At 35.1% G+C, this 22446-nt stretch overlaps 1 protein-coding gene across 6 annotated transcripts in view; it reads right to left on the bottom strand.

Annotated features, from left to right (window-relative positions):
- plekha1b (pleckstrin homology domain containing, family A (phosphoinositide binding specific) member 1b) overlaps positions 1-22060 on the bottom strand; it is a 43931-nt gene extending 21871 nt beyond the window's left edge. For all 6 annotated transcript variants that reach the window (XM_051124362.1, XM_051124363.1, XM_051124361.1 and 3 more), the window contains exons 1-4: positions 21945-22060; positions 5574-5734; positions 1767-1823; positions 1469-1514 (exon numbers count right to left, since the gene is read on the bottom strand). In XM_051124362.1, the coding sequence (XP_050980319.1) occupies positions 1469-1514; positions 1767-1823; positions 5574-5714 (244 nt within the window). In that variant the 5' untranslated portion in view covers positions 5715-5734; positions 21945-22060. The remainder of the gene's footprint in view (positions 1-1468; positions 1515-1766; positions 1824-5573; positions 5735-21944) is intronic.
- Between the last annotated feature and the right edge of the window lie 386 nt (positions 22061-22446).

Raw genomic sequence — 22446 nt, 5'->3', positions numbered from 1 at the left:
AATTTTTGTGTATTTGAACCCTTTCCAACAATGACTGTATGATTCTGAGATCCATCTTTTCACACTGAGGGACTCATATGCAACTATTACAGAAGATTCAAACACTTACTGATGCTCCAGAAGGAAAAGCAATGCATTAGGAGCCAAGGGTGTAAACTTTTGAAAATAATGAAGATGTGTACATTTTTCGTATTTTACCTAAATATCATATCTTCTCATTTATTACTGCCCTACAGAAGCTACAGATGATACTTACATTTTTCCCAGAAGATAAAATAAGTTAAATTTACTCAAAAAGCTCAAAACGTTTTCACCCTCCGGCTCTTAATTCATTGTGTTTCCTTCTGAGGCATCATTGAGTGTTTGAACCTACTATAATAGCTGCATATGAGTCTTTCAATTGTCCTCAGTGTGAAAAGATGGATCTCAAAATCATACAGTCATTGTTGAAAAGGGTTCAAATACACAAAAATGTTGAAAAACCAAAGAATTTGTGGGACCTGAAGGATTTTTCTGAAGAACAGCATCCGTACTGAATTTTAGTAAAATAATTATCATTTTGCTGATTCTGCAAGGTGTATGTAAACTTTTGACCTCAACTGTAGATAGATCAAACCATACCAGAGTCTACTTGAAAAGACGGTCATGTGAACTATATGGGTCACTGCTGATGTGAATGCAATTGGTCTAAACTGTGGAAGTGAATCGCTAATAGTGAGGTATGATTCAGTCAAATTGTGTGTGTGTGTGCGTACTGACTTACACGTGGAACTGACTTACTGCAAGAAGAAAGATCATACTTCTCATTTCTAAATATGTCACTGTTAATTAACCGTAAGAATTTAGAAGCTACACATATGTTATCTTTAGAAGTGACAAAACAACATCTAAAATTCAGTCTAAAAGTGAAAACTTTCACGTCCCCTTTTTGTGGCTGGTTAGAGAGGCAGTTACTATAGCCATTGTGTTCATGTGGTCAGCTTAACTCATGTAAAACTTGCTGTTCACGTTTCCAAAAAAGCTTAAGTCAGCTGTGATATTAAGATTCAACTTTATGACAGTAGTGTTCCATAATACTAGCAAACTGCTGCATTACATAACAGTAAAATTATAAAGTTCCCCATCGTAAGAACATGATTTTTTTTTAGCGATCAGCTAACATTAAAGAATCAAATAGCACACAGTATTCACAGGGACTGAATCACTCCAGTTTATTAAACACTTTAGAGTCGCAGACTCAATGCGTGACTAATTTTAGTATCTGTATTATGTTGCTCACGTACACTCCTAACAGTGGCCTCTCGTCTAATTCCACCGGGTAAAGTCCCAGAACCCCTAGTGTGTGATTGTCTCTGGCTCTGATCTCAGAAACAATAGCCAGGGTCAGGGGTCATGGTCTAACATGCTCTGCCTTCCATGTACTGAGTCCTCTGAGTGACACAAAGAGAGAAAAAAAATGCTTGCTTACCGAAGCAGAACTCCGCCTTTGGTCGCAATTTGGTGGCATCGCTAACCTTTAATGACAAAATATGACCAGATAAGTAATTTAGAACACATTTGCATACACATACTTAAAGGTGCAATAAAGCACTTTCCACAATACAAACAAAAAAAAGGAATATACAAAAGTTTGGTTCACGTGGCCAGCCACTAGAACTAGAAACTTTCTTAAGCTGCGCAGTTTAAAATTTATCATTCTTGTCTGTGAATATAAAGTTGGCAATAACTAGTCATCATTAGTCAGAAATAACAAATCCATTACAAACCATGGATATATATGTTAGTTTGAGGGAGCCGACATTGGATGTGCCTTCTGGAAGATTCTGTGGAAGGAGAGGGTTGAAATCATTAAAGCTGAAATTCTGAATATAAAATAACACACACCGACTTGATGTGAGAAGTGTGTTTGTGTGTGTGTTTTGAGCAGTGTCTGAAAACAAACGTGGATGGAATACATTTACAGCAAGTGTATGTCTTCTCCCAAGTTGTAGAATTGCACAGGGGTCTATGAAAGTTTTAGCACGCATCTACAGATGCAGTGAGGTAAATTATTCAAAGTCAGACGTGGCATCAATAAAAGATGCTGGCTGGGGCTACTGACAGAGTCTTAGATAAAGCGATTGGTACAGAACCTGCAGCAGCCAAGAGAAAAGAGAGAATCCATTAAAAGAAACAAAGATAGAACATGAAGAATCAAAAAAGACAGGTCCTGACATGGTCTCTTTATCAATGAACGGCCATGTTTTCCCTGAGATTTCCTTTTTTGCTCCAAGCTAAATGACACTGAAGGTATCAGTAACAGTTACAATGAGACATAATGGGAAATAAAAATGGAGATGCAAGTTGAACATCTTTCGACTTAAGTGATACGTTTTTGAATGCCATTTCATATAAATGCATTACCGTATTAAAACTTATTTTTACTATTTTTTTTTGTGCACTAAATAAAGGAGTCCACTTCCAGAACAACAATTTATAGATAATGTACTCATCCCCTTGTCATCCAAGATGTTCACGTCTTTATTTCTTCAGTCATAAAGAAATTATGTTTTTTGAGGAAAACATTTCAGTATTTTTCTCCATATAATGGACTGATATGGTGCCCCCAAGTTTGAACTTCCAAAATGCAGTTTAAATGCGGCTTCAAACGATCCCTAATGCGACTGTAAATGACCCCAGCCGAGGAAGAAGGGTCTTATCTAGTGAAACGATCTGTTATTTTTATAAAAATAACTTTTAAATAAATTGATATACTTTTTAGTTCAGGGAGAGCAAGACAAGACGAGCATTTGAGATTAAAAAGTATTTAAATTGGTTTTTTTTTAATGAAAATAACCGATCGTTTCGCTAGATAAGACCATTCTTCCATTTGGGATCGTTTGAAGCTGCATTTAAACTGCATTTTGGAAGTTCAAACTTGGGGCACCATATCAGTCCACTATATGGAGAAAAATCCTGAAATGTTTTCCTCAAAAAACACAATTTCTTTATGACTGAAGAAAGAAAGATATGGACATCTTGGATGACAAGGGGGTGAGCACATTATCTGTAAATTGTTGTTCTGGAAGTGGACTTCTTTAAGTTTTTTTTTTTTTTTTTTTTAATTATGCTAAACTCTTCGTAATTACTATCAGTGTAGGTTCCTTTCATGTACACTCAGGAACAGTTTGTTTGCTAGTCTGGAGTCTTAGACAAAGACAGCCTTATAAGGTGCACATTAAAGCAAAGTGTGGCCCACACAGATGCAAATACATTTACGCACATACAAACACCGTAACTGTGCCGGATCTGAATGGTTAAAATGGTCTGGATGCAAAGACAGATCAATGCCCTCTAACACTTCATAAGACTATAAAGTCCAACAGAGGCCATTGCACTTAAACCCTTAATCCTCATGAAATGTGAACCTTCTCTACAGCCACTATTAGCAAAGTTTCAATATCTTTGCAGAAAGTTCACATGCTTTCCAAAACTACAATAATAACAAGGTGTGCAGGAGAAGAAATGTTTTGCCTATCAACATTCTAACTGTGATAGCAGATAAAGGTCAACTGTGGTTTATGGTTTTCCTGCTTCTGACAGCACCGATGGTGTAGTTCTCTACAGTTACTGCTTAAAAAAACCACAAAGACACCACATCATCTTACTGAACCATGGTGTGCAGTATATCTACCCATGTGTTTTTAGTAACTAAGAATGCAAATAATGAGAACTTTAGTGAGTCTGGTTCTAGTGCCAGATGCTTCAAACTAATCTTTTAGTACTTCTGAGTAAGAAATATTTGAAAACTAAGTCATTCTTATTGCATTTTCTGCTTTCAGTGGTCTACTGCCAAAAATGATAGTTTCACATTTCATCTTTTTTTTATTCATTTCGAGATCAGACACGATGAAAGTAATAACTTGTAGTATAGTAAGTAAGTCTGATTAATTCAGTAACAGCTACTGATTAATTTAGTAGTAGTATTCAGTGTTTTTGATTCATTAAAAAACATTGTAAGTTATTCGTTTGGGAACTGGACTACATTAGTTGCTGTAAGTTTTATGCAGTGGACTTAAAAAAATAAATAAATAAAATAAATGTTTTTTTAACGTTTATGACTGTTTTAGCATTTATTAACGTTTATGACTGTTTGTGGTCTGATCTCCATAAAACTTTGCATGCTTGTTTGAAATTACCTGTCTCATGTGCTCAGCTGGTTTCGTGAAGTTTTGAGTTTTCCTTTTTAAGTTTTATAGGAAATTTGATAGCCTCCCAAAGGGTAAATTTTAATGATTATTCGCATCCAAAATAAAAGTTTGTTTACATAATATATGTGTGTATATTTATTATATAAAAATACACATACACAGTAAACAGAAACAGTAAATATATGTATATATTTATATTCATATATAATTGATTAAATTATGTAAACATTAACTTATTTTGGATGTGATTAATCGTTTGACAGCACTAGTAATTTTTTTTTTTTTTTATAATGATTGACCTAGAGAGTCCAGAAAATACTGCAGTGTTTTTTCCCAGATTGAGCAAAAAACCTTGGACTTGTTCGCAAAAGTAGGTTTTTGACACCTAAATTTGACGGACAGCAGTGGTTCTAGAGGCAAAGTTTGTGATACATGCATGATACGAATATCGCACGTATGTGCAAAACACCGCACGGCATACAATTGTTTATGCCTTTGAAAAATGCCATTTCACCCCCCAGTGGCCAATTTCTTTCAAATTTCTCTCAGACCTTTGGGGCTGTGAGTCAAACAGGCCTACCGAGTTTCGTTCCTATCGGCCTCCGTGAACCTTGTGTGACAGGTGCTCAAAACTTGTCGGCCAATGGTGGCCATGTTTTTTGAGATATAGACACTTGTGGCACTTTGGACCCAGATTTTCACTTTGAAAGGACAAATTCTTGCACAATTACAGCCATTTTTATGTTTTATCCCCTTTAATAGTGCCACCAAGTGGCCAAGCTCTGCGAAGTTTTGCGAGGATATCTCATAGGCATTTTTTACTAAAAGTGGCTTTGCTCCTTTTAAAAGTTTTTCCACCCCTTTGCAACAATGAGTCCAAAGTTGATTTTGCCATTAATTATTGATGATCATTCTCCAGAGAATCTTTCTGCACTGGTTTGGTTCTGATCGGGCAGAAAAACCTAGAACAAGTTCGCCAAAGTAGGTTTTTCAAAAAATGCAAAAATGCAAAAATACAATGGTCACATTGTAGGCGGTGTGAGTTCAAGTCTCTACGACTTACGGATTGGTCTGCAGGATCAGTTTTACATGGAGATTGCTGATCCGTGACCACTCCAACAAGTACAATAAGGTTACAATAGGGAACCCTAATTTTGGTTTGACTTCAAAACTTATTCAGAACACACAGTATGTGAAACTTAAAAGGGACAATGACTAGTCCCTGAGGAATACCACACTCCCATATTTGACTGACTTACAAGTTTGACATGTAACAACTTCCACAGTAGTGACAAATCAAAAGGGGGCCTTCAGATGTAAAAATAAGAACCACTGGGTTTATTGGTGCATTGACAGGGTAAAAAGATGGAGATGAGTAGATACCTGAGGGTTATCCATGTACCACACCAGGCTGCCCTCCAGCGTGTCCAGAATGAAGTAGCGTCGTAAAAACTTGCCGCTGTTCTCCGTTTCCTCTATGTCTAGGAAGCCACAGATCCGATTCTGACGATCTACGTACGGCATTTCTGAAACTAAGCATTACCCTGCAACACAAAGACAACAATGCTGATTACAAGGGAGGTGAGACTATGTGAAGGGTAGAGAAAGAGGTGGAGGATGATAATTAAAAGAAATTTGGAATCTTCGTGGGTAATCGTCTGGTAAAATGCTGGTAATTATTTCTTATGATGTCACCCTTGGACATGCTCCATGGAAGTGACACCCATTTCATTTCAGACCTCTGTGCTGATGAAAACCCTGTCAGGCGAAGCTGCATGAATACAAATGACATGATTGCGACATTATGACAGCTGCAAAGCAATCCACAACTTAAATGGCATAATTTCCCATTTATCTGCAGTCTCTCTAAATGTCATAAGAGCGCTATAGTAACTGTGATTCATGCAGAAGTTATGCTTATTAGGGCAGAAATTAACCAGCGCTTTGGGGACAAAATACACTGAAAGTGATGAAAATGCCACATATATTTAAAATGTGGGAGCAGTCAACTAGTGGCCAGTGCAAGTGCAAGAATCTTCCTTTTTTATCACCTTATTTTAATTTTAGGAATAGTTCATACAAAAATATACATTTTTATCATTAATTACTCATCCTTATGTCACTCCGAAATCAATCTTCGCAACAGAAATTAAGGTATTTTTAACAAAACCTGTGTAATTTCTATGCATTCATTGAAAGTCCATTCCACCAAAACATTAACACTTCACAAAGTACAGTTGAAGTCAAAAGTTTACATACACCTTGCAGATTCTGCAAAATGTTATTTCACCAAAACAAGAGGGATCATACAAATTACATGATATTTTTTTATTTAGTGGTGACCTGATTAAGATATTTCACATAAAGGATGTTAACATATAGTCTGCAAGAGAAAATAATAGTTGAATTTATAAAAATTACCCGATTCAAAAGTTTACATACACTTGATTCTCAATACTGTGTTGTTACCTGATTTTTTTTTTTTTTGTTTAGTGATAGTTATTCATTCAAACTGCCAATTTTTCTTCAGAAAAATCCTTCAGGTCCCACATATGCTGTGGTTTTTCAGGTTTTTTGTGTATTTGAAGCCTTTCCAACAATGAGTGTTTTTGTTCAGATCCATCTTTTCACACTGTGGACAACTGAGGGACTCATATGCAACTATTACAGAAGGTTCAAAAGCTCACTGATGCTCCAGATGGAAAAAACAATGCATTAAAAGCCAGGGGTGTAAACTTTTGAACAGAATGTGTTGATTTTTCTTATTTTGCCTAAATAATAATAAATCATATAAATAATCATATATTTTTCATTTAGTACTGCCCTTCATAAGCTACAAAAGATAGTTACATGTTTCCCAGAAGACAAAATAAGTTAAATTTACCCTGATCTTCAAAATTCTCAGTTCTTAATGCATCGTGTTTCCTTCTGGAGCATCAGTGAGCGTTTGAACCTTCTGTAATAGTTGCACGAGTCCTCAGTTTTCCTCAGCGTGAAAAGATGGATCTTATAATCATGCAGCCATTGTTGGAAAGGTTGAAACCTGAAGGATTTGCTGCAGATCATTTAGGTAACAACACAGTATTAAGAATCAAGTGTATGTAAACTTTTGAATGTGGTAATTTTTATAAATTCAACTATTATGTAAATGTCTTTTATGTGAAATATTAGGTCAGTACTAAATAAAAAAATATCATGCATTTTGTATGATCCCTCTTGTTTGGTAAAACAATTAACATTTTGCAGATTCTGCAAGGTGTATGTAAACTTCAACTGTGTATATATATAAAATTGCAAAAGTGAATAATATAAGTTGATTGTTTAATCAAAGTAAAAAGAAGCTAAACAGAAGCTGAACCTTACTTGCTTGACCCGTGAGAATAAACCTCATTGGTCTTTGAGTGTCAAGAAAGCCCATTTAAACTTCCATTTACAATAGTTCTGTTTGCACTGATCAATTTCCCACAAATTTAAGGTGAATTGACTTTTAATTGAGAAACAGATATCGTTCCATTTCCATCAAAAAAAAGTCTTTATTTGTATTTCAAAAGTCAACAAAGTTCAAAATTGGGTGAATAATTTCTGTAATTGTTTTTTCTTTTTAAATGAGGGGAATAAACATACAGTTAAGTAAATAATAGACTAAAAAATGTTTCTAGTTTTCATGTAACAAGCGTTATGCTGTGATACAGGAGTACGATCTGAGAAGGCACTTCAAGTCCAAGCACTCAAACTTCAACACACAATTTCCTCAAGGCTCTGATACTGACATAAAGTGCAAAGCCTAACAAGCTATCATGGTCAGATCATGTTTCGAGCAAGAGAAAGCTCTTTCAGCCTCACTCTGTGTAGCATGGGTCCAAAAGAAAAAAAAAAAAAAAGAAGAAGAAAACTGTTCACTGACTCAAAAGACTATAAAAAAAAAAAGTGGACTAACACTGTAAAGGAGATCATGATAAAGACAAAAACAGCAACATCTATTCCAAAAATACTGATGTCTGACACAATGACAAGAAGTAAAAATACTAGCGTCTTAATTTTGGATGGAACATCAACATTAACAACATAGTTTCATGAAAGCAACACGATTCACAGGCTCCTATGAGATGTCTCAGCCAAGCACAGTGATTTCCTTCTGCATTACAATGACAATGGCAAAAGAAATGGAAAAGATTTTGTGGATTCAGAGAGGACAATGTTGCTTTTCTCTGCGGCTACCATCACTGGAGAGCTGTCACATTTCTGTCTCGAATGCGTGATGAAAATTTCATGACCGAAGTGTGTTTTCTGATTGACAGCTTCTATCACTTGAACAGCCTTAATATGGGATTGCAGTGATGAGATAAAACGGTTGCTGATTTTGTTGCAACACTCGATGGATTTAAACTTAAGATGTACTTTTTTTTTTCCAATACTTTTCTCACAATACTTTTCAATACTGCAGGACTTCATAAACAACTTGACACAACAAATTAGCAGAGATATGATGAAACTTTGCTGCAAGGTTTGACGACTTCAACACACCTTCAGAGTTAATTCAATTTACTACTGCCATAGAGAGAGTTTGCTCACACAAGCTTTTCAAGCTTCTGACATATGAATGCAATAGCAAGGACACACTCCTCCCTAGAGTGTTTATATTTTTCCTTTTGTTGATGATGTTGATATTTGGGACTTTTAGGCCTGGTTTCACAGACAGGGCTTAGACTAAGCCAGGATTAGGCCATAGTTCAAATAGGACATTTACACAATTTTTATAAACGTGCTTAGAAAAAAAACATTACTGGTGTGCATCTTGAGACAAAACAAAGGTACTTATATATTTTAGGATCAGTCAGTGCAAGTTTATTTCAGTTGAAACAGCTCACACTTACATTTTAGTCTAGGACTAGGCTTAAAGGAGAAGTCCACTTCCAGAACAACAATTCACAAATAATTTACTCTAAATGATCCCAGCCGAGGAAGAAGGGTCTTATATAGCGGAACGATCCATCAATTTTTTCGGAAAATAAAAATGTGTATACTTTTTAAGCACAAAAGCTCGTGTAGCACAGGCTCTGGGATGCGCATTCACGACGATACGTATTATTGAATCACGTCGAAAGGTCACGTGGAACGTAGGCGAACCTACAGACCCAGTGTTTACAAAGTGAACGCGCAAAGACTAAGGAAGTGCAAGTAAGTCAAACACTGTTTACAAACAAAAAGGTACAAGAGTTTTTCACCATACTCTACCTTTTTGAGCCGGAGTACACAGACGATGAACTTAGACGTGACTTGTATTAGTGATGGGAAGCTTGGATCATTTTACCGACCTTTGAGTCTCGTTCAGCAAAATGAACGAATCTTTTTTTTGAGTCATTTTGTTCATTTTAGCAAAATCAGCATCACATGAGAGCCTCATAAGATGAACGAACGACTCAAAACCTGAAGACTCGAAACAGGTGAACTAATTCCAGTACAGAACCTAATAGGATGTTGCGCATGCGCGACTGAACGAATCACTCTCTAAGACAACTAGTTCTTCCCGATTCACATTAAAGATTTGTTTAAAATGAAAGAATCGTTCAAGAACGACCCATCACTACCGCGATGCATCGTGAACGCACCTCCCAGAGCCTGTGCTACATGAGCTTTTGTGCTTAAAAAGTATACACATTTTTATATTTTCGAAAAAAAAATGATCAACAGATAAGACCCTTCTTCCTCTGCTGGGATTTAGAGCCCTTTGAAGGCACATTTAAACTGCATTTTGGAAGTTCAAAATCAGGGCACCAGTGAAGTCCATTATATGGAGAAAAATGCTAAAATGGTTTCCTCGAAAACCATAATTTCTTTACAACTGAAAGACATAAACATCTTGGATGACAAGGGGGTGAGTAAGTTATTTGTAAATTGTTGTTCTGGAAGTGGACTTCTCCTTTAAAGGGGTCATCGGATGCCCATTTTCCACAAGTTGATATGATTCTTTAGGGTCGTAATGAAAAGTCTCTGCTCGCCCCGCCTCTCTCTTCTCTCTGTGGAAAGATGAGCCTGTTTACTCTGCATTTAGCCACGTTTAGCGCTAAACTTGCTAACTAGCACTTTATTAGGAAAGGTGATCACAGATTCATAAAAAAACCCTTATACTCACTTCTGACGGATATATGTAGATCGGGAGGCGCATTACCTTCACAAATAAACATAATGTACTGGATCTTCAGCTGCTCAGATGTCGGAAGTAAATGACGACCACTACGTTCATTATTACATCCAGCAACACAACACCTCAAATCGCTCAATCAGAGATATTCTTGTCTAACTTACATCCCTGCTCCGGCATCAAAACAAAGAGGGCGGACTGTTACAGCTGATCTGAGGTAAAACGCTCATGTCAATAACTATCGTGGGAGCGGCCTCTGTCGGTGTGACACCACAACGACAGGCATCTGAGAACGGCTCGATTTGAAAAAGGGGATATTATTTTTACAGATTAATTAAAAAACACTGCATGGATTTTTATCATTATAGGGTAGATTTGTACATACACTGCCAACACACATTAATGTTCAAACAACATGTAAAAGTGAACTTAGCATCCAATGACCCCTTTAAGCCTTGTCTGTGAAACTGGGGATTAATCATTTTGTGGATATGTGCTCTATAAGTAACAGCCAAACACAATGTAGCAAAATTAGATATTGAGGTTTTTAAGCCAGCAACAGAACTTTCATTCGTATTGTGATGTTCATCCTAGTGAAATGGATTATTTGTTGATATGGACAGAAGCAGAGATAAATGTGAGATTACTTAGTATTTACACTTACATCATCAAAGAGAAGCATGTAATGAACAAAATAAAGTTAGTATTTATTTTTAAATAGTTAAAAAAAAAAAAACAACATTATATAAAACCTCATAAAGATAAACTGAAATCTAATTCCAGGGTGCAAATATTTACCCTCATTTAAAGCCACTATATGCCAGTGTTGCCAAGTCTGCGGTTTTCCCGTGGAATTGGGCTACTTTAACACTGTTGCCACGGATTGTTTTTCATGTCTGCGGGTTGAAGCGACCCAAATAACGTGATATTTAGCCCCTGGAATGCAAATTGTACCAGGGGGAACCCCACCAAAAAAAAAAAAAAAAAAAAAAAAACATGCATATTTTACCCCCTTAGAATTTAGACAGAAATTTTTACTGAGGGACCCCCCCTCGAAATGCGATTGGGCTAGTTTTGAGTGGCAACTGGGTGGGTTTTGTTGCGAAAACCTGGCAACCCTAAATATAGGCTGTTCAGAAATGTGGCAGATGAAGCAAAATGAGCCAGGCTCATTAGACAAATGAAAAACTGTATCTATATATACACAATTCCAACTAAACTGCACAATAATAGCAGTTCAATTCGAACAACTTTTATCCCTTTTTACACAAATTCTTATTACAGGGGAAGATTATCAATTCACTACTCACTAATGAAGACTCAACACTACGTTATGACCTCAAAAAAATCAGATTTTTTAAACTAAAACATTTTTGCCTCATATATCCAGCTTTATATAAAGTATATGGCTTTTCTGATGGAGTAAGCTTGCTTGGTAGCACACCTGGTACAGTAGTAGGGCTAGGCCTGGGCGATAATTCGATAACAATAATTATCACCATATAATTTTCCTTAATAAATCGATATGAAGAGTTAGATAAATGTTCGCTATAATTTTTATGTGCCAAAAGCGGAACGAAACAGCTAATTTGAATCGTGCCACACAGACCATTTATCCGCTCGGGACAAAGTTCAAACTTCTGCGCTGTGCGAGCTCACTAGAGAAGATGAATTTACTCTGTCATGCGAGCACTAAACAGCGCTGTGAGATCCAGTGTGAAACACTTGAATTCAGTGATGAACACAAATGACTTTGTGATTCAAACTAGTTTAAAGCTGTGTGCAACAAGACAGTCAGACAGTTTTTCAATCTACACATTGCCATCATTTACCATGGATTTACTGTAGTAATACTCACTGCACCATGGTATTGTGGCAGCAATGTGGGATATTCACATTGAATTTTATTACAGGAGCAATGGTATATAATTATAGTATGTATGTATTTGTGATTAAGCTATAGCATGTGTGAATTTATACTGAATGTTTTTAAACTACCGTTTTTCATACAAATAGGCTACCTATAAAACCATGTAGTTATATTTTTACCATGGTATTGAGGTACCATTATGTGTGGTTTTAACTGTGTTTATCATGATTTAAAATGTATGCTTGCTATTATGGGAGACCAATGCTTAATGTTTAAAAAAACAAACAAACAAACAAACAAACAACTGGGTCATAATAAATTTAACCATATAAAACTGACGTTGCTACAATTTTTACAAAAGTTACTGATTGATAAACAAAAATTTACCTCTGTATCCTATAAGCTACTACTATTATTATTATTATTATTATTATTATTATTATCATCATTATCAGACAACCCAAACCAGTTTCTTGATTTGAAACAATATAACTCATTAGAAAATGCAGAAATTTTCTATTTAGATATTTATTTTGTTAAGGAAAAGTAATGGTCTGGCTTCTACAACTTTTACTTTGGAGCAAAAACCTGACTCTAAACTTGAAAGAAATAAACATTTGACATTTATTTGTGATAATTTTTTTGCCCATATCACCCAGCCCTAAGTAGGGGTATGCTATTTTCAAATACAATAGAGCAGTGGTTCTCAAACCTGCCCTGGAGTAGCCCCAGCCCTGTCTCCCTCATCTATCACACCTGATTCAACTCATTAGTGCATTAGTGGAGAAGGCAATACAGGGAGACATACAAAATGTGCAGTGCTGGGGGTACTTCATTAAGAGTTTTGAGAACCACTGCAATAGAGCATTAATCTTTTAGCGCCACTCTTTTACATTTCACTTTAAAACTGCAGTGAAGCGCACAAGCAACATAACATCATTTTGCAAAAATGTTGCCACAGGCAAATATTTCTCATGAGCCTGGGTTGGCCAATCCCCTTACCCTTCTCTCCAAAGGAATTTGCTACCACTTTTTACTGTATCTGTGAGGGAAGTGCATAACTATGTATTACTATAAAAGACTCGTCAGCATGTTGTCTGAACAACTAGTTGAGTAGTTGGTCCTAGCCCTGTATAATTAGGTTGTAATTGTCTGACATCACAACATATTTAGCATTTAGTGTGGAGAGACAAATGACCTGTCACTGGAAACTTATTGGATTGCTGCATGTGACACAGTGTAGGAGCAGAGTCAGAAATCATGTGCTGTGTCCTTGTCTTGTTTGAGCAGTTGCGAGCTGCGAGGAAGGTGGAGATTTGAAAGCTACTCTGTTTTTAAAGAGGAAGAGAGAGTGCGAGGTGGGCTAACCAATCATAGGTACAGCGTGTACATACGAACAAAAACAAAACAAAAAGCATGCACATCACTGACAAAATTCTCAAACTGGGTACTTGGCAAAAAAGATAATAAGAAAACACACCAAAGCTCCAGAAAATGCAAAAATTTAATACCGGACTATCAGACAGGTGATGTTAGACAATTAAAGGATAATTTAATCCGAACTTTCTGACCCTGCATAGACAGCAATGGTACTGCCACGTTTAAGGCTCAGAAAGGCAATAAGGACATTCTTAAAATAGTCCATTTGACATCAGTGATTCAACGGTAATTTTATGACGCTACGAGAATCCTTTTTGTGTGCAAATAAAACAAAAATAATGACTCTATTTAACAATTCCAGGATTTCTGCAGATATGAACAAGTAAAATAGGACTATTTAAGGCCTTTTTTAATACCACCGTATACGAAATTTAAGACCTAAACCTGTAATATTAATATGTAATATTTATTGTGTTTAATATAAAAAGAAAACTAAACTTCTATTGCTGTCATAATATTTATTTACTAGGATATGTGAACTTTTCATATCAGCAGACAATATCCCACACAAAATATCCCCACAAATTTTTGGTGGTGTAAACACCACATCACAGATTTTTGGTGGTGTAAACTATTTATTCTAAAGCAATATTTTCATTAGTGTTTTATCAGCTTTTGCATACTTAAATCTGCATATTTTTATTTTCCTTTATAAAGGCCAAACATTTCAAAATGTATGCATCACCTTTCATGTCAAATTACTACAATTTATCAATAAATTCTATAGGGTTGTTACCAGTCAGATTAAATAAATTACACTTTAAAATTACAACCGCAATAAATAATGTTATGTGATTAATGTTGTAAGTACATTTATGAATATTCAAATAAAAATGTTGGGGGGAAATGCATACTTTTAAACATTCTAAACTACACGGCGGTAAGTGTCTTAATGAGTGAATCACTGAATTATTCATTCAGCTGATTCGTTCGAAACACTGAATCATTCAGTAACAAAACACAGCAGAGTGTTGCTTGGAGAGTGTGCTATACTTCTTCTGTGATCCTTATTTGGAACTATTTTAGTTGGTGAAACAGAGCAAAACAGAAAAATGTTGTGTATAAAATGTAAGTAACTTAATAACTAACTTGACTAACTACTTGTTTACTGAACTAAAATTGATGTAACATTGCAATCGTGTGAATATTCAGCAAAATAGCTCCCTTGGTATGTTACTGAACTATATCATGATATAAATAAACTACACATTTTGAATTTTTACCTCAGAAACTTCAGAGTTTCTTTATGTGTGCTGTTACGCTCATTTGTTTTGAAGTCTCTCACAAAGAGACAGGCAGTGCGATTTTGATACCAGAAATACACTATCCATTATCAATCGCTGTTTACGTTGAATGTAATACAATCAGAAGTATCATTCTTGCATTTCGAAGCTTCGCTGGTTATTTTTTTGTCACTTCAGTTTTTATCAGGCTGTTTGTGCAGCTAGCTAGCTAGAAGGGTAGTGGTCAGCTAGCTGTAGCTCGACCAATAAAAAAAAAGTCTGTCCAATGATTGTAAAGTCATTAGGTCCGTCATACTAAAGATATTTTAGCGGTAATATGAAAAAAAATATTTAAGACCCATCAAAATTAAATTTAGGACTTTTTAAGACTTTTTAAGGACCCGTGGACACCCTGACTGTTTTCCCTGTCAGTCTTCGACACGTGTTCATGAGTCATGACAGTACCACGTGTGTACGTTGCTTACGTAGTAGTTGGCGTTCTAACAAATTCGGATGAGGTGTGCCTTGTTTTCAGGGTGAGAAAGCCCTTGGAATTAATCAAAAATATCTTAATTTGTGTTCCCGAAGATGAATGAAGGTATTGCTGATTTGGAAAGACATGAGGGTGAGTAATTAATGACAGAATTTTAATTTTTGGGTGAAAATTTAAAACCAACAAGCCTTTATACTACCAGGTGGTTAGTCACATGACTAAAACACACAAAAAGCCATGGAACGAAACAAAAATACTAAATGTGAAAGTCTAGTTCAGAACGTGCATGAACCCCCCCAAAAAAAAAAAAAAAAAACACCTTGGAAACAGACAAATGTTAAAGTCTTCATTTAATTCCTTAGATACAATATAATCTAGAATGTAAATCCAAAACGTTTCACGTTTCAAAAGTAAATTATTAATGTCACCTCCACACCTTGAACATTTGATTAATTCTATTCCCACACATTGTAAAGTAGAAACCAATGTCTAAAAGCAGCAAAATGCTGAGAAACCGGACTTTTGAAACCTTGGTTTCTAATGGCGCAACAATGTTCTAAAATATGAGCCTTCATAGGTCTACTGGTTTTGCCCACATAGCAAAGACCGCAAAGGCAACTTAACATGTAAATCACAATGGCAGTTTTACAGGAAATGGTGGCTGTTATGGAAAAAAAAAAATGCAGTATGAGGATGCTTAAAGCTTGAGTTTTATAAGTGAAATTACACTGTTGACAGCTGCCACATCTATAATTACCAAACTTACTTTAAGAAAATATGTGACAGGTGTGAAATCCACCCTAACCAAAATATTGCAAAGATTAGATGGTCTCTTATATACTCAGCATGTACACAAGTGCATAACGTGTACATAACACCTTCAAGTCTTTTGCTGTAGGCTGATAAGAATTTGGAATGCGGCCAGTTTTTTCATCTGGCCGAGTCAACCTAAAGCAGGCCCCTAGTTTTTTTACACTATAAACCTTTTTTGACAATCTTGCCAGCAACATTATTACATAATGCTATTGCTGTCACCTCTCTATGTTCTTAAGTACAACATTTGTTGATCTCATAAACCAAAGATTAGACCTATGCTTTTTTTTTTTGCCTGAATTAAAATTGGAATTTGCAAAGTAGCTTTACCAAAAACAAACAAAAAATAAATAAATAAAAAAGAATCAAGATCATGTTTCAATATCTTAATACCTTCATGCCATTGCATTTAGCAGATTAGAGTTACGCTAAATTTCAGATGCATTGTTTATGTAGACACAAAATGTAAACAATATATTAAAGTTTGATATATATTGCATTACCCATATATTGTAACTTTATACACATTCTTATGTAGAGCACTATATACAATATATATCGAATATTAACTGTTATACACTGTAAAAAAAAAAATAAAATTGTTGACTCAACTTAAAATAATGTTATCCTGCTTTAAAGTCAACTCAAATACGTTTAGTCGACTTGAAATGTTAAGTTGTACTAAGTATGCCTATATAATTCTATAGCGTGGAATGCCACGGAATTCTGAGATTTTGTTTAAATAAACCGAAAGTTAGTCTGTCACTTAATTCGAATTACGATATGCACTAGTGTCTGTGAATATTGAAACGCAAAAAGACGGTTTAAATATGAATCCTGCATGTTTCGTTTGCCTCTGTATGAATGAATGGCGGAGATGCAGTTTTGTTTACTATATGACATGAACACACAAACTTAATCTTGCTGTGAGAGTCACTTCATGTGAATTTTACAGTCTCATTTGAGAAAACTCGTCAAAATAAAAGTATGGTTTAACGTAACAGAAATATATTAGTTTTGTATTACTTTTGTACAGTATAATGTAGGTGTTTATATATTCCTATTTCTGCCAAATTTAAATAAAACAGTTAAATGATAAAAATAAACATTACAACAAGACTAACCACTTAACTGTAGAAAAAAAATACTAGAATTATTAAAACTTTTTAACTGAATATTCACACAATTTTTCTTCCATATATTAATTTTAACAGTAAACCTTTGTTTGTATGCCAAAAATTGAAAGGGTTTCATTTGATTAAAAATAAATAAATGTTTAATGCCTTCATTTGATTATCAGAAAAATTAAAACACACAAGAATTAAAAAAAAAAAAAAAAAAAAGAAAGAAAAGAATATGATTGTAGGGCCCTACTGTTCAAAATGTTGAAACTGAGAATTTACTTCTTCACTTAAATAATGTTTTCGTTATTACACAGAGAGTACCGAATAAAAGTACCTATGGGTAACTGGTTACCACCAAATACCACCCCACTTCAACGATGTAAACCTAGGGGAAACACTGAATTGGTTTGTTAAACTTAAAAGCTGTGTTTGTTACCCAGCTGCCTTAAAATTGTAAGTTGAATTAATTCAAATATCTAAGTTGTCACTTAGTAAAACTTAACATTTCAAGTTGCCTAAACAGAAAATTTTAAGGCAGCCAGGTAACAAATTATTTTAAGTTGACTCCAAAAAATTGTTTTTACAGTGCAGTATACACTGCTTCACATAAGTACATTGTATGTACAGTATGCAAATGAAGTTTGAAACAATTATATATCCAACTTTACATATAGAGCTGTGAGATAATATAGTTTACATTTTGCAACAATGTTAACAAAAACTCAATCTCAGTGGGATTTGCTATATAGCATAGCTTTAGGTGAGCGTAGTGTATATATGCAGGTAAAGTTGGAAAACGCAACTCGCTTTTTGTCCAGAAAAATTTTAGGATGATGAATCAGTTTAATTTACAAGAAGAGCTCTGTCTGTCACTTTCCGATTCATAGAGACAGACAAATATAGACGTACACACGCTCATTCAGATCTCTGATGACCATGCAATATAAGCCTTGACTGTAGATATATATACACATCACACCCATAAATGTCCACGCTTATTAAAAAGGACCCATAATCAGCACATGTCTGCAATAAGAACAACATAAGCATTCTGTCTGTCAGAACACATATCCTACAGTTCCTTCATGTGTTTCTGTTTAGGTTCACGTTTGAGCGAAAAAGGCAGCCAGTGTAGGAGCTCAGGTTTATGTAAGGTCATGTAGCAGTTCCCTCCATATTTAGCCAACTATCAATAGATTTACATCTCAATATCAGACACTGATCAGTGTACAGTGTGAGATTTGTTGCTATATTATCATGAAATAGATCTTTCTACAGCACATAGTCAAGTAGTTTGAGAAAACTTGTAAACTAACAGAAGGAAATGCAAACTGGTTCGACTGGATGTAGAGGAAACAGCAGTGAAGCATTCTGATGCAGTGCAACTGGTATCAAGCTACTGGCTGCAAAAGAAAATAATTTCCAACACAGTCTTACTGCAAAAGTGCATGGTGCTGCTAATTTTATTTGTTGCTTTTTGGTTTTTGATATATGTGTGTGTGTATGAGTACTTTTTGATCATACCACGATCATTTTGGTCACTATAAATAGTGATACGAAATTTTCATAATGTTTCATCTCTACACCAAACCCTAGTGTTATAGTGTTAACTTCCTGAGACAACCACGCAATTTTAGCTTGCTTCGATAAGTCTCATGGGTCTCAAGCACTCATGGGACTCATTTCCGAGTGCTTCGCATCACAAATTCAATGCTGCACCGGGTGAGCAATCAAGTAAGTTTACTACGTCAGAAAAGCTATATGGAACTCATTATGAGATTCAAATGTCAATATGTATTAGTTTACAAATCATGCACTATGGATAAAAAAAAGTGTTATTAGGTCACAATGAATAAAAGTTCAAAGTTATTGGTGTTGTACTGCATGAAAACTGCAGCAAATTGTATGAATTATATGAATGTTTGCCAAAAAAAGGTATATATTTTTAATGTTTAATGTTATGACATGTTTTTGGGCATAATATCATTGTAATATGATGTTGCTTTTAGACAAATACCATGATCATACAAAAGTTTTTGGACATGATTGTACTACTATGCTTTTTAAAAATGTATCGTGTTTTTTCAACAGGTAGCATGGTTTTCTTAAGTGTAGCATGGTAATACCATGTTTTATAGACATGTACCATGGCACAACTAGGGAATATGTACCACAGTAACATCAGTTCTTTTCACTACCGTTTAAAAGTTCGGGGTCGGTAAGATTTTTAGGGTTCAAATGCTTTTGAAAGAAGTCTCTGATGCTCACAGAGGCTGAATTTGCTTAATCAAAAATATAGTAAAAACTATAAAATTACTGCAGTTTAAAAGAACTGTTTTCTATTATAATATATTTCAAAATGTAATTTATTCATGAATTTTTAGCACCCATTACTCTAGTATTCCGTGTCACATGATTTCTCAGAAATCATTCTCAATTTGACATTTGAGAAACATTTCTTATCAATGTTGAAATTAGTTGTGAGTTTTTGTTTTGTTTTGTTTTGTTTTCACCACAGTATTTGAAATAGAAATATTTTGTTACATTATAAATGTCTTTAATGGCACTTGATCAAGTTAATACAATGTTGAATGATAAAATGATGAATAAAATTATAAATAAAAAAAAAATAAAAAAATCTTTTTAACCCAAAACTTTTGAACAGCGGTGTACCATAACTATAATACAGTATTTGTGTACAACTTCTGTGTTGCTTTATGTTGTACGTGCAAAATTGTTTGGATAGACATCAGCACAACACTTGAGCAGTGCAGTTTTGGAGGAACTTTGATATATATTTGATACACTTGACATACTTGCTTTACAGGTTTGACATATCTTCCTTGAGTAAAATACCTTGAGCATAACATCACACAACCACCTATTAATTCTGCATTGTTCGCTGTGTTGGAAATTTGGTAAACAATTAAACCCCCTCTTCATGTTGCAATCCTACTGTTTACACTTATGCAATTTCAAAATGAATGAATTTTCATATTAATGTCATATTATCATGACAGTAATCAGCAGTTTTAATTGAATCTGATTAAGTAAGAAAAATAGAGTGCAGTGAAATGTACTTGAGTGGGTCTGAGCTATAAAAAAAATAATAAATAAATAAACACAAAGTTACTAACTCAGAATCCCCGAGTGTCTGTGTGGAAACAGGAAACAGTGGAATAGCGGTCATGAAAATACAGAACCCAGTGCAGCCATTCAAGGAATAGTTCACCTAACTATGAAATTATGCTATTAGTTCCTATTGTTATTATTATTATTAACAATACATTTTTTGACACAGATCTAATTCCATACAATAATCAAAAATGAAAAGCAATGTATCTGATTAAGGTCGCCAATATATAAGCCCAAGCTACTTGTAACAAATGATTGACGATGCCAAAAAAATAGGAATACCATGGTACTATCATGGTACATGTTTAAACCATGATCGATATTATAATGGTACTTTTGGCTACTGAAGGAACAGGGATGACAACAGTGATAGTGTGTTTTAGAAAAAGAAAACAACAATATAGTGCAACAGTTGGGCTCCAGGTATAAAAATCCCATTAATTTCCTCCATAGCACAACTGATTTTTAATGATAACTTATAAGAGAGACCTAAGAGTTATATGGTTGTACTACATTAAACTAGATAAAAAAAAACAAAAACAAAGAAAAACGAAAAACAAATCTCCACCAATCAGAAAACTAAAACAAGGACTGTGTCTGAAATGTGATTTTTTTTTTCTGTTTCTATATATCATCAACATCTCTAAATCAATAGTTTTATATTTGTCCATTGATTTTAATTTGATTACATTATTCTCAGTTTGCTGTTCTGTCCCGCGTTAAACCCATTAAATACACAGTCTTGTACCTTTGACTTGTTCAAATCCTTTTTTTTTTGCTTCAAATCGAAGTTTGTAATGTTGTGATTCACCTTGTAGCTGGTTGGTTTAGTTCATGGCCTATAATGCATTTTTCATACAAAGCATTTTTTTCTTATCTCTAAGGGAAAATACCTCCAAAACTAAGGGCACTAAAAGTGGGTGGAACTTTTGAACTCTAGATCAAAACAGTGATTGACAGCTGTCTCTTCATTACACCAGCTAACAAAAACACACAAGCTACCATACTTTTTTTTAAGACAACAAGATATCATATAATTCATCCTAGTACCAGAAACCACTAATACCACTTGATACTATCACTGCATCACTGTACCATGGTATTACCACGTTCCAGGTACCTCTACAGCACTTACGAGCATTACAGGCACGTTTGTGCGTTCCATTAATGCTTATGATGCCCAAAAATGGTTAATTTAGTTAAGCAGTGTACTAGGTTTGAAAAGCCAGTAGACACAGAGCTGTGTACCGACATAATGCATCAATGCCATACCTTCAGACATAATCAATCTATCATTTTGAGAGAGGGATAAAAAAGTGGTCTTACATGTAAAGAATAAATGACTTTATATCTTCCTATCGGTATATCACACATAACCTGCTGTCTGAAACAGAAGCGACAGGTTTTACACAAAGCGAGCCTCAGTAAATGTGTAACTACTGCTTAGAACACAACCAATAAAACACGCATTCATAGTTGAATATCCCAAAATATATCTCGTTAGTATAACTTACACACTTATAAGCAGCTGTGAAACTCCTGTGCAGCAGTATTCGCTCTGCCTGTGCTGGACTTTCAGCCCATCTCCCACAAACTTCCGTCGGTCTGCCTATCCCGCGACTGACGGGCGGAGAGCGGAATTGCAAATCCCACTATGACCAGGGTTTAGCTCATGAATATTAATTAGTTCCTGCTGACGTCGCTAGGCAACCTTCCTAGAGCGTCCAGTCACGTTTCTGTATTAATAAACATGAGCCAAGCCTTCGCTGCCGTTGGAGTCGACAGTGAGGCAGATGACTAACGCCCACGGTACTATGTCTGCATCCAGCCAATCAGATAGTTGTCTGTCAGGGAATGCAATTAATATTCATGAGCCAATCCGTCCCATAGTAGAACTCACAAAATTACGAACGAAGGCGGAAAAAAGGCCTCTTGTTTTCCGGAAACAGAGATAAGGACGATGGGAATTGTAGTTAAAAATAGAATGCCTACTCTTCAGAGTGATTACGTGTAGAT

The sequence above is a fragment of the Labeo rohita genome, chromosome 12 (assembly GCF_022985175.1).
Source record: "Labeo rohita strain BAU-BD-2019 chromosome 12, IGBB_LRoh.1.0, whole genome shotgun sequence".
NCBI lineage: Eukaryota > Metazoa > Chordata > Actinopteri > Cypriniformes > Cyprinidae > Labeo > Labeo rohita.
The sequence above is the reverse complement of the archived record's forward strand: the minus strand, read 5'-3'. Positions and strand labels throughout refer to the sequence as shown.